The 14,026-nt window shown below is 41.5% G+C and overlaps 1 protein-coding gene across 1 annotated transcript in view; it reads left to right on the forward strand.

Annotated features, from left to right (window-relative positions):
* LOC124009424 (capping protein, Arp2/3 and myosin-I linker protein 3-like) overlaps positions 1 to 14,026 on the forward strand; it is a 42,298-nt gene that overhangs the window by 9,169 nt on the left and 19,103 nt on the right. The window contains exons 7-10 of the mRNA XM_046321239.1: positions 1,408 to 1,487; positions 4,425 to 4,534; positions 4,623 to 4,700; positions 5,372 to 5,448. Of these exons, the coding sequence (XP_046177195.1) occupies positions 1,408 to 1,487; positions 4,425 to 4,534; positions 4,623 to 4,700; positions 5,372 to 5,448 (345 nt within the window). The remainder of the gene's footprint in view (positions 1 to 1,407; positions 1,488 to 4,424; positions 4,535 to 4,622; positions 4,701 to 5,371; positions 5,449 to 14,026) is intronic.

Below are 14,026 nucleotides of genomic sequence, written 5' to 3' on the forward strand. Positions count from 1 at the left end.
TGGAGGTCTAATCTCCATTGCTTGTTTCTTGGCCCTAACAAGTCTCTTCTTAATATTGGTGTCCTTTAGTAGTTGCAGAAACTTGACCATGAAAGCCTGGTTCACACAGTCTCCTCTGAACAGTTGATATTGAGATGTGTCTGTTACTTGAACTCTGTGAATGTAACAGCTTTCTTCCTGGGAAGGAGAGGACCAAAGCGCAGCGTGGTGAGTGTCCATCTTATTTAATAATAAATACAAACTGAACACTTCAAATACAAAATAACCAACGTGGCAAAACCGAAACAGTCCTATCTGGTGCAGAAAACACAAAGACGGGAAACAACCACCCACAAACAAACAGTGAAACCCAGGCTACCTAAGTATGATTCTCAATCAGAGACAACTAATGACACCTGCCTCTGATTGAGAACCATACTAGGCCGAAACATAGAAATCACAAAATCATAGAAAAACAAACATAGACTGTCCACTCCAACTCACACCCTGATCATACTAAATAATGACAAAACAAAGGAAATAAAGGTCAGAACGTGACAGTGAAGCATTTATTTGGGCTGCAATCTGAGGTGCAGTTAACTTTAATGAACTTATCTTCTGCAGCAGAGGTAACTCTGTGTCTTCCATTGCTGTGGCGGTCCTCATGAGAGCCAGTTTCATCATTGTGCCTGATGGTTTTTGAGACTGCACTTGAAGAAACTTTCAAAGTTCTTGACATTTTCCGGACTGACTGAACTTCATGACTTAAAGTAATGATGAACTGTCATTTCTCTTTGCTTATTTGAGCTGTTCTTGTCGTAATATGGACTTGGTATTTTACCAAATAGGGCTACCTTCTGTATACCACCCCTACCTTGACACAACACAACTGATTGGCTCAAACGCTTTAAGAAGGACAGAAATTCCACAAATGAACTTTTAAGAAGGCACACCTGTTAATTGAAATGCATTCCAGGTGACTACCTCATGAAGCTGTTTGAGGGAACGCCAAGAGTGGGCAAAGCTGTCATCAAGGCAAAGGGTCACTACTTTGAAGAATCTCAAATGTAAAATATATTTCAATTTGTTTTACACTTGTTTGGTTACTACATGATTCCATATGTGTTATTTCATATTTTTGATGTCTTCACTATTATTCTACAATGTACACTACACCGGTAGTGTATGGTGTTGACAAGGGTGTGTTTTTGTGTGGATTTTCTCTGATCTGTGTGTGTGTGTGTGTGTGTGTGTGTGTGTGTGTGTGTGTGTGTGTGTGTGTGTGTGTGTGTGTGTGTGTGTGTGTGTGTGTGTGTGTGTGTGTGTGTGTGTGTGTGTGTGTGTGTGTGTGTGTGTGTGTGTGTGTGTGTGTGTGTGTGTGTGTTTCTTTCACTCTGACAACTTACTCCCATATGTGTTTCTCTCCAGGAGTGTCAAACCTCATCCAACTGGTGTGTCGCCTCAACAAAGGCCTTCGTCTGCTCAACCTCTCCAAGACGTCCCTCTCCTCTAAGGGTGTGTTCATCCCTCTGTCCTCCCTCTGTCCCCTGGGCCACAGTGCCCCCGTGTGGTGGTCACCGCTCCACTGCTCTCGGAACCTCATGACCTCGTATAGGGCCTGGAGTTTTCAGGAGGAAAAAAAGACACTGGGCCCTACTCATGGGACTCTTGAGCCATTCAGGGTCCTAAGGTTTATGTTCTCTTATGTTTGTCACATGTATGATTCAAATCTAGTTATATGTGTACTCAGCAAAAAAAGAAACCTCCTCTCACTGTCAACTGCATTTATTTTCAGCAAACTTAACATGTGTAAATATTTGTATGAACATAACAAGATTCAACGACTGAGGCATAAACTGAACAGGTTCCACAGACATGTGACTAACATAAATTTAATAATGTGTCCCTGAACAAGCCAGTATCTGATGTGGCCACCAGCTGCATTAGGTAGTGCAGTGCATCTCCTCCTCAAGGACTTCACCAAATTTGCCAATTCTTGCTGTGAAATATTACCCCACTCTTCCACCAAGGCACATGCAAGTTCCCGGGCATTTCTGGGGGAATGGCCCTAGCCCTCAACCTCCGATCCAACAGGTCTCAGACGTGCTCAATGGGATTGAGATCCTGGCCATGGCAGAACACTGACATTCCTGTCTTGCAGGAAATCATGCACAGAACGAGCAGTATGGCTGGTGGCATTGTCATACTGGAGGGTAATGTCAAGATGAGCCTGCTGGAAGGGTACCACATGAGGGAGGAGGATATCTTCCCTGTAACGCACAGCGTTGAGATTGCCTGCAATGACAACAAGCTCAGTTCGATGATGCTGTGACACACCGCCCCAGACCATGACGGACCCTCCACCTCCAAATTGATCCTACTCCAGAGTACAGGCCTCGATGTAACGCTCCTTCCTTCGACGATAAACGCGAATCCGACCATCACCCCTGGTGAGACAAAACCGCGACTCATTAGTGAAGAGCACTTTTTGCCAGTCCTGTCTGGTCCAGCGACAGTGGGTTTGTGCCCATTGGCCACGCTGTTGCCAGTAATGTCTGGTGAGGACCTGCCTTACAACAGGCCTACAAACCCTCAGTCCAACCTCTCTCAGCCTATTGCGGACAGTCTGAGCACTGATGGAGGGATTGTGCGTTCCTGGTGTAACTCTGGAAGTTGTTGTTGCCATCCTGTACCTGTACCGCAGGTGTGATGTCTGGATGTACTGATCCTGTGCAGGTGTTGTTACACGTGGTCTACCACTGCGAGGACGATCATCTGTCCATCCTGTCTCCCTGTAGCACTGTCTTAGGCATCTCACGGTACGGACATTGCAATTTATTGCCCTGGCCACATCTGCAGTCCTCATGCCTCCTTGCAGCATGTCTAAGGCACGTTCACGCAGATGGGCAGGGACCATGGGAATCTTTCTTTTGGTGTTTTTCAGAGTCAGTAGAAAGGCCTCTTTAGTGTTCTAAGTTTTCATAACCATGACGTTAATTGCCTACTGTGTGAAAGCGGTTAGTGTCTTATCTACCGTTCCATAGGTGCATGTTTATTAATTGTTTATGGTTCATAGAACAAGCACGGGAAACAGTGTTTAAACCCTTTACAATGAAGATCTGTTAATCCAAATAATGTATCTGAACGTTTTTGCTGACTTTATATATTTACTCACCTTGATAGTGAATACTGCATTGTTGGGAAAGAGTTTGCAAGAAACACTTCACTGTACTATTTTATACTGTGCGCGTGACAAATAAACGTTGAAACTAGATAGATTTACAGGAGAAGGATTGCCTCCTGAGTACAGCACAATGCTCACATGCCTGTCTGCTGTCTGCTAATTTCCTCTTTAGTCTAGGCGAATTTGGGATTAACATTAGTTACTAACCGTTTGGTAGAGCACAGGGTAAGTTACTAACAGTTTGGTAGAACACAGGGCTAAGTTACTAACAGTTTGGTAGAGCACAGGGCAAGTTACTAACAGTTTGGTAGATCAGGGCAAGTTACTAACAGTTTGGTAGAACACAGGGCAAGTTACTAACAGTTTGGTAGAGCACAGGATAAGTTACTAACTGTTTGGTAGAGCACAGCGCTAAGTTACTAACAGTTTGGTAGAGCACAGCGCTAAGTTACTAACAGTTTGGTAGAGCACAGCGCTAAGTTACTAACAGTTTGGTAGAGCACAGGCCAAGTTACTAACAGTTTGGTAGACCACAGGGCTTAGTTACTAACAGTTTGGTAGAGCACAGGGCTTAGTTACTAACAGTTTGGTAGAACACAGGGCTTAGTTACTAACAGTTTGGTAGAGCACAGGGCTTAGTTACTAACAGTTTGGTAGAACACAGGGCAAGTTACTAACAGTTTGGTAGAGCACAGGGCTTAGTTACTAACAGTTTGGTAGAGCACAGGGCTTAGTTACGAACAGTTTGGTAGAGCACAGGGCAAGTTACTAACAGTTTGGTAGAGCACAGGGCAAGTTACTAACACTCTTTGCTTCATTGCTCTAACTGTAGACTTTCGTTCCCGGCTTCAAAGCCAACATGAAAGTACAAAGTCTTGCCCTGCATGTCTGCCCTCATTTTGGCCAAATTAGGATGTATTGAGTTCACTTGCTTACTAAACCTGCTCTTACTATTTTGTTTCTCTTACGAAGAAACTGTATTCTCTGCAATGAATTTTAATTTGCTGCTCTAATGTAATGGGCTGATTATATACACATATTTGTGTTTTGGTTTCAGATGAGGGTTTTATGTGATTAGTGGATTGCTCTGATAGTTGTCTGGTTAATAGTGCTTATTTGGTTTCAGGTGGAGGGTTTTATGTGATTAGTGGTTGGCTCTGGTTAATAGTGCTAATCTGTGACTCTTTCCGTCCCCTGCTGCAGTTTCTGTATTTTCTCTATGTCAACAGACTATTTCTTAATGAATGAATTTGTCTCTCAGGTGTGGTGTCTCTCTCCCAGGCCCTCTGCTCCAGTGATGACTACACCAACTCTCTGCTTCACCTGGACCTGAGTAAGAACCCTGGGATTCTGTCTGGGGAGGATGCTACGGTGAGACCACACATAAACTCTGCATGTACAGTACACACATGCAACATACACAAACACACTGACTGTCTCTCTGTTTATCACTCTCCAGAACATGTACCTGTTCCTAGCCCAGACTAATTGCCTGGTTCATTTGGACCTCTCTGGGACTGACTGCGCTGTGGACTTGGTTAGTAGTGTCTCCTCTCTGAGTGCTTCATGCTTTGATCATACAGTTAAAGGTGCTTAACATACACTGTCTGATCTATGATCAGGATAGTCTAACTAAGACGCATAATGAAGTGGACTTTGTGGTAATTGAAGTGGAGGTGTGGATGTGCTAATTGGGCTATATAACAGTTCTGTAGTTCTACAAACGTATGAGCATGACATTTCATCTGTATAACTGAGAGGAACATTCTGCCCTAAAAATAGGAAGAATTTACCTCTAATGTTGAGCATGAATTTTGTATAGAATATGAATGTATTCTGAGACAGAAAGCTTCTGTTCTGTCATTACTTGTTCCCAACTCACTCCTCTTCCTCTGGTGTCTTTTTGGGATGAAAGGAGAACACTCTCTTTATGGATGAGTTATCGTGACGATGTTATTGGTTTCATATCTTGTTTTCTCCAATGTAATCTCCCCTATCGAGTGTCTGGTGGACTTTTTGAAATTGTCATTTTCTTTTATTGTTAATAGATGTTTCAGAACATTTGCATTTTTGCTAACAGATTGTAATGTTGACTCTTAGGAAAATGACCATGAAACTGCAAAGCTTATTTTCATGACTGATATTTGTATGTTTTTGTTGTTGTGTAAACATAATGATCACTAATGTATTGGTTTCTCTCCATAACAGCTATTTGGCGCTCTGCTGAGGGGATGTTGTGCTGATCTCTCTTACCTGAATCTCTCCAAGAACTGCTTCTCTCACAGGTGAGGTGTCTGTCTTATCCCCTTGAATGGACCTTAATCCAATTCTATTCACTTATCTTTATTTATCCCTGAGGGGCAACCACCAGGAAGCCTACATGACAGCTTATCATCCCTAAGGAGAGTGTCCATGTATTCATTCCAGTCTACACAGACTCCAAGGAGTCAGACATTCCAGTCTACATGGACTCCAAGGAGTCAGACATTCCAGTCTACATGGACTCCAAGGAGTCAGACATTCCAGTCTACATGGACTCCAAGGAGTCAGACATTCCAGTCTACACGGACTCCAAGGAGTCAGACATTCCAGTCTACACGGACTCCAAGGAGTCAGACATTCCAGTCTACACGGACTCCAAGGAGTCAGACATTCCAGTCTACACGGACTCCAAGGAGTCAGACATTCCAGTCTACACGGACTCCAAGGAGTCAGACATTCCAGTCTACACGGACTCCAAGGAGTCAGACATTCCAGTCTACACGGACTCCAAGGAGTCAGACATTCCAGTCTACACGGACTCCAAGGAGTCAGACATTCCAGTCTACACGGACTCCAAGGAGTCAGACATTCCAGTCTACACGGACTCCAAGGAGTCAGACATTCCAGTCTACACGGACTCCAAGGAGTCAGACATTCCAGTCTACACTCCAAGGTCAGACATTCCAGTCTACACGGACTCCAAGTCAGACATTCCAGTCTACACGGACTCCAAGGAGTCAGACATTCCAGTCTACACGGACTCCAAGGAGTCAGACATTCCAGTCTACACGGACTCCAAGGAGTCAGACATTCCAGTCTACACGGACTCCAGGGAGTCAGACATTCCAGTCTACACGGACTCCAGGGAGTCAGACATTCCAGTCTACACGGACTCCAGGGAGTCAGACATTCCAGTCTACACGGACTCCAGGGAGTCAGACATTCCAGTCTACACGGACTCCAAGGAGTCAGACATTCCAGTCTACACGGACTCCAAGGAGTCAGACATTCCAGTCTACACGGACTCCAAGGAGTCAGACATTCCAGTCTACACGGACTCCAAGGAGTCAGACATTCCAGTCTACACGGACTCCAAGGTGTCAGACATTCCAGTCTACACGGACTCCAAGGTGTCAGACATTCCAGTCTACACGGACTCGAAGGAGTCGGACATTCTATCACAGATGGGCATTTACCCCTGAACCTACCACCTAGACCGAATTAGATAGAAATGTGTACAACTGTACAAGTTGCCTCCTCATCTATCTATTCTGTCTCTGAGCCAGTGTTTAACTAGTTTGGATCAGAATAATCTGGAGCAGCAGATCCATCTCTCACCTGGCCTCCCTCAGGACTGGCAGAGCCGCAACCCCTTCGCTGCTCTACAGATTACTCCATTATGGAAAAGTTTCTGAAAAATGAGACTAATTTTAGAAGGGAGTTATTGTTCAAGTCCCAAGGCTCTCGCGCCACTATTTTCTCACTCACCCACTCACCTCTCTCGCTCCAGCTCTTTTCTCTCTACTATTTCTCTCTCTCTCTCTTTCTCTATTAATATACATATCTTTCTCCATGCCTCTCATGGCTCTCTTTCTCTATTAATATACATCTCTTTCTCCATGCCTCTCATGTCTCTCTTTCTCTATTAATATACATCTCTTTCTCCATGCCTCTCATGGCTCTCTTTCTCTATTAATATACATCTCTTTCTCCATGCCTCTCATGGCTCTCTTTCTCTATTAATATACATCTCTTTCTCCATGCCTCTCATGGCTCTCTTTCTCTATTAATATACATCTCTTTCTCCATGCCTCTCATGTCTCTCTTTCTTTATTAATAAACATCTCTTTCTCCATGCCTCTCATGTCTCTCTTTCTCTATTAATAAACATCTTTTCTCCATGCCTCTCATGGCTCTCTTTCTCTATTAATATACATCTCTTTCTCCATGCCTCTCATGGCTCTCTTTCTCTATTAATATACATCTCTTTCTCCATGCCTCTCATGGCTCTCTTTCTCTATTAATATACATCTCTTTCTCCATGCCTCTCATGTCTCTCTTTCTTTATTAATAAACATCTCTTTCTCCATGCCTCTCATGGCTCTCTTTCTCTATTAATAAACATATCTTTCTCCATGCCTCTCATGGCTCTCTCTATTAATATACATCTCTTTCTCCATGCCTCTCATGGCTCTCTTTCTCCATTAATATACATCTCTTTCTCCATGCCTCTCATGGCTCTCTTTCTCTATTAATAAACAGCTCTTTCTCCATGCCTCTCATGGCTCTCTTTCTCTATTAATATACATCTCTTTCTCCATGCCTCTCATGGCTCTCTTTCTCTATTAATATACAGCTCTTTCTCCATGCCTCTCATGGCTCTCTTTCTCTATTAATATACAGCTCTTTCTCCATGCCTCTCATGTCTCTCTTTCTCTATTAATATACATCTCTTTCTCCATGCCTCTCATGGCTCTCTTTCTCTATTAATATACAGCTCTTTCTCCATGCCTCTCATGGCTCTCTTTCTCTATTAATATACAGCTCTTTCTCCATGCCTCTCATGGCTCTCTTTCTCTATTAATATACAGCTCTTTCTCCATGCCTCTCATGGCTCTCTTTCTCTATTAATATACAGCTCTTTCTCCATGCCTCTCATGGCTCTCTTTCTCTATTAATATACAGCTCTTTCTCCATGCCTCTCATGGCTCTCTTTCTCTATTAATATACAGCTCTTTCTCCATGCCTCTCATGGCTCTCTTTCTCTATTAATATACAGCTCTTTCTCCATGCCTCTCATGGCTCTCTTTCTCTATTAATATACAGCTCTTTCTCCATGCCTCTCATGGCTCTCTTTCTCTATTAATATACATCTCTTTCTCCATGCCTCTCATGGCTCTCTTTCTCTATTAATATACAGCTCTTTCTCCATGCCTCTCATGGCTCTCTTTCTCTATTAATATACATCTCTTTCTCCATGCCTCTCATGGCTCTCTTTCTCTATTAATATACAGCTCTTTCTCCATGCCTCTCATGGCTCTCTTTCTCTATTAATATACAGCTCTTTCTCCATGCCTCTCATGTCTCTCTTTCTCTATTAATATACAGCTCTTTCTCCATGCCTCTCATGGCTCTCTTTCTCTATTAATATACAGCTCTTTCTCCATGCCTCTCATGGCTCTCTTTCTCTATTAATATACATCTCTTTCTCCATGCCTCTCATGGCTCTCTTTCTCTATTAATATACAGCTCTTTCTCCATGCCTCTCATGGCTCTCTTTCTCTATTAATATACAGCTCTTTCTCCATGCCTCTCATTGCTCTCTTTCTCTATTAATATACAGCTCTTTCTCCATGCCTCTCATGTCTCTCTTTCTCTATTAATATACAGCTCTTTCTCCATGCCTCTCATGGCTCTCTTTCTCTATTAATATACAGCTCTTTCTCCATGCCTCTCATGGCTCTCTTTCTCTATTAATATACAGCTCTTTCTCCATGCCTCTCATGGCTCTCTTTCTCTATTAATATACAGCTCTTTCTCCATGCCTCTCATGGCTCTCTTTCTCTATTAATATACAGCTCTTTCTCCATGCCTCTCATGGCTCTCTTTCTCTATTAATATACAGCTCTTTCTCCATGCCTCTCATGGCTCTTTTCTCTATTAATATACAGCTCTTTCTCCATGCCTCTCATGGCTCTCTTTCTCTATTAATATACAGCTCTTTCTCCATGCCTCTCATGGCTCTCTTTCTCTATTAATATACATCTCTTTCTCCATGCCTCTCATGGCTCTCTTTCTCTATTAATATACAGCTCTTTCTCCATGCCTCTCATGTCTCTCTTTCTCTATTAATATACATCTCTTTCTCCATGCCTCTCATGGCTCTCTTTCTCTATTAATATACAGCTCTTTCTCCATGCCTCTCATGTCTCTCTTTCTCTATTAATATACAGCTCTTTCTCCATGCCTCTCATGGCTCTCTTTCTCTATTAATATACATCTCTTTCTCCATGCCTCTCATGGCTCTCTTTCTCTATTAATATACATCTCTTTCTCCATGCCTCTCATGGCTCTCTTTCTCTATTAATATACATCTCTTTCTCCATGCCTCTCATGTCTCTCTTTCTCTATTAATATACATCTCTTTCTCCATGCCTCTCATGGCTCTCTTTCTCTATTAATATACATCTCTTTCTCCATGCCTCTCATGGCTCTCTTTCTCTATTAATATACATCTCTTTCTCCATGCCTCTCATGGCTCTCTTTCTCTATTAATATACATCTCTTTCTCCATGCCTCTCATGGCTCTCTTTCTCTATTAATATACATCTCTTTCTCCATGCCTCTCATGGCTCTCTTTCTCTATTAATATACATCTCTTTCTCCATGCCTCTCATGTCTCTCTTTCTCTATTAATATACATCTCTTTCTCCATGCCTCTCATGGCTCTCTCTATTAATATACATCTCTTTCTCCATACCTCTCATGGCTCTCTTTCTCTATTAATATACATCTCTTTCTCCATGCCTCTCATGGCTCTCTTTCTCTATTAATATACATCTCTTTCTCCATGCCTCTCATGGCTCTCTTTCTCTATTAATATACATCTCTTTCTCCATGCCTCTCATGGCTCTCTTTCTCTATTAATATACATCTCTTTCTCCATGCCTCTCATGGCTCTCTTTCTCTATTAATATACATCTCTTTCTCCATGCCTCTCATGGCTCTCTTTCTCTATTAATATACATCTCTTTCTCCACGCCTCTCATGTCTCTCTTTCTCTATTAATATACATCTCTTTCTCCATGCCTCTCATGTCTCTTTCTCTATTAATATACATATCTTTCTCCATGCCTCTCATGGCTCTCTTTCTCTATTAATATACATCTCTTTCTCCATGCCTCTCATGGCTCTCTTTCTCTATTAATATACATCTCTTTCTCCATACCTCTCATGGCTCTCTTTCTCTATTAATATACATCTCTTTCTCCACGCCTCTCATGTCTCTCTTTCTCTATTAATAAACAGCTCTTTCTCCATGCCTCTCATGTCTCTCTTTCTCTATTAATATACATCTCTTTCTCCATGCCTCTCATGGCTCTCTTTCTCTATTAATATACATCTCTTTCTCCATGCCTCTCATGGCTCTCTTTCTCTATTAATATACAGCTCTTTCTCCATGCCTCTCATGGCTCTCTTTCTCTATTAATATACAGCTCTTTCTCCATGCCTCTCATGGCTCTCTTTCTCTATTAATATACAGCTCTTTCTCCATGCCTCTCATGGCTCTCTTTCTCTATTAATATACAGCTCTTTCTCCATGCCTCTCATGGCTCTCTTTCTCTATTAATATACATCTCTTTCTCCATGCCTCTCATGGCTCTCTTTCTCTATTAATATACATCTCTTTCTCCATGCCTCTCATGGCTCTCTTTCTCTATTAATATACATCTCTTTCTCCATGCCTCTCATGGCTCTCTTTCTCCATTAATATACATCTCTTTCTCCATGCCTCTCATGGCTCTCTTTCTCTATTAATATACATCTCTTTCTCCATGCCTCTCATGGCTCTCTTTCTCTATTAATATACATCTCTTTCTCCATGCCTCTCATGTCTCTCTTTCTCTATTAATATACATCTCTTTCTCCATGCCTCTCATGGCTCTCTTTCTCTATTGATATACATCTCTTTCTCCATGCCTCTCATGTCTCTCTTTCTCTATTAATATACATCTCTTTCTCCATGCCTCTCATGTCTCTCTTTCTTTATTAATATACATCTCTTTCTCCATGCCTCTCATGGCTCTCTCTATTAATATACATCTCTTTCTCCATGCCTCTCATGGCTCTCTTTCTCCATTAATATACATCTCTTTCTCCATGCCTCTCATGGCTCTCTTTCTCTATTAATAAACAGCTCTTTCTCCATGCCTCTCATGGCTCTCTTTCTCTATTAATATACATCTCTTTCTCCATGCCTCTCATGGCTCTCTTTCTCTATTAATATACATCTCTTTCTCCATGCCTCTCATGGCTCTCTTTCTCTATTAATATACATCTCTTTCTCCATGCCTCTCATGGCTCTCTTTCTCTATTAATATACATCTCTTTCTCCATGCCTCTCATGGCTCTCTTTCTCTATTAATATACATCTCTTTCTCCATGCCTCTCATGGCTCTCTTTCTCTATTAATATACATCTCTTTCTCCATGCCTCTCATGGCTCTCTTTCTCTATTAATATACATCTCTTTCTCCATGCCTCTCATGGCTCTCTTTCTCTATTAATATACATCTCTTTCTCCATGCCTCTCATGGCTCTCTTTCTCTATTAATATACATCTCTTTCTCCATGCCTCTCATGGCTCTCTCTATTAATATACATCTCTTTCTCCATGCCTCTCATGGCTCTCTTTCTCTATTAATATACATCTCTTTCTCCATGCCTCTCATGGCTCTCTTTCTCTATTAATATACATCTCTTTCTCCATGCCTCTCATGGCTCTCTTTCTCTATTAATATACATCTCTTTCTCCACGCCTCTCATGTCTCTCTTTCTCTATTAATATACATCTCTTTCTCCATGACTCTCATGTCTCTCTTTCTCTATTAATATACATATCTTTCTCCATACCTCTCATGGCTCTCTTTCTCTATTAATATACATCTCTTTCTCCATGCCTCTCATGGCTCTCTTTCTCTATTAATATACATCTCTTTCTCCATACCTCTCATGGCTCTCTTTCTCTATTAATATACATCTCTTTCTCCATGCCTCTCATGGCTCTCTTTCTCATATTAATAAACATCTCTTTCTCCATGCCTCTCATGGCTCTCTTTCTCTATTAATATACATCTCTTTCTCCATGCCTCTCATGGCTCTCTTTCTCTATTAATATACATCTCTTTCTCCATGCCTCTCATGGCTCTCTTTCTCTATTAATATACATCTCTTTCTCCATGCCTCTCATGGCTCTCTTTCTCTATTAATATACAGCTCTTTCTCCATGCCTCTCATGGCTCTCTTTCTCTATTAATATACAGCTCTTTCTCCATGCCTCTCATGTCTCTCTTTCTCTATTAATATACAGCTCTTTCTCCATGCCTCTCATGTCTCTCTTTCTCTATTAATATACAGCTCTTTCTCCATGCCTCTCATGGCTCTCTTTCTCTATTAATATACAGCTCTTTCTCCATGCCTCTCATGGCTCTCTTTCTCTATTAATATACATCTCTTTCTCCATGCCTCTCATGGCTCTCTTTCTCTATTAATATACATCTCTTTCTCCATGCCTCTCATGGCTCTCTTTCTCTATTAATATACATCTCTTTCTCCATGCCTCTCATGGCTCTCTTTCTCTATTAATATACATCTCTTTCTCCATGCCTCTCATGTCTCTCTTTCTCTATTAATATACATCTCTTTCTCCATGCCTCTCATGTCTCTTTTCTCTATTAATATACATCTCTTTCTCCATGCCTCTCATGTCTCTTTCTCTATTAATATACATCTCTTTCTCCATGCCTCTCATGGCTCTCTTTCTCTATTAATATACATCTCTTTCTCCATGCCTCTCATGGCTCTCTTTCTCTATTAATATACATCTCTTTCTCCATGCCTCTCATGGCTCTCTTTCTCTATTAATATACATCTCTTTCTCCATGCCTCTCATGGCTCTCTTTCTCTATTAATATACATCTCTTTCTCCATGCCTCTCATGGCTCTCTTTCTCTATTAATATACATCTCTTTCTCCATACCTCTCATGGCTCTCTTTCTCTATTAATATACATCTCTTTCTCCATGCCTCTCATGGCTCTCTTTCTCTATTAATATACATCTCTTTCTCCATGCCTCTCATGGCTCTCTCTATTAATATACATCTCTTTCTCCATACCTCTCATGGCTCTCTTTCTCTATTAATAAACAGCTCTTTCTCCATACCTCTCATGGCTCTCTTTCTCTATTAATATACATCTCTTTCTCCACGCCTCTCATGGCTCTCTCTATTAATATACATCTCTTTCTCCATACCTCTCATGGCTCTCTTTCTCTATTAATATACATCTCTTTCTCCATGCCTCTCATGGCTCTCTTTCTCTATTAATATACATCTCTTTCTCCATACCTCTCATGGCTCTCTTTCTCTATTAATATACATCTCTTTCTCCACGCCTCTCATGTCTCTCTTTCTCTATTAATATACATCTCTTTCTCCATGACTCTCATGTCTTTCTTTCTCTATTAATATACATCTCTTTCTCCATGACTCTCATGTCTTTCTTTCTCTATTAATATACATCTCTTTCTCCATACCTCTCATGGCTCTCTTTCTCTATTAATATACATCTCTTTCTCCATGCCCCTCATGGCTCTCTTTCTCTATTGCATCTCTCTCTTGATTGTTTTCTCACTCGCTCTCCGCTCCCTCCCTCCCTTTTTGTGTGTCTGTCCTTCACTAGGTCATGGTAATCAGCTGTATGTGTGTCACTGGAGCCGTGGTGGTTATGCCTGAGCTCTGATCGCGCCACATGAAACGGGACATAAATCTGTTTGAGCTGATAAGAGGGAAAGACTCATGAATATTAACAGCCAGCGCTATC

The sequence above is a fragment of the Oncorhynchus gorbuscha genome, linkage group LG22, assembly GCF_021184085.1.
Source record: "Oncorhynchus gorbuscha isolate QuinsamMale2020 ecotype Even-year linkage group LG22, OgorEven_v1.0, whole genome shotgun sequence".
NCBI classification, from domain to species: Eukaryota; Metazoa; Chordata; class Actinopteri; order Salmoniformes; family Salmonidae; genus Oncorhynchus; species Oncorhynchus gorbuscha.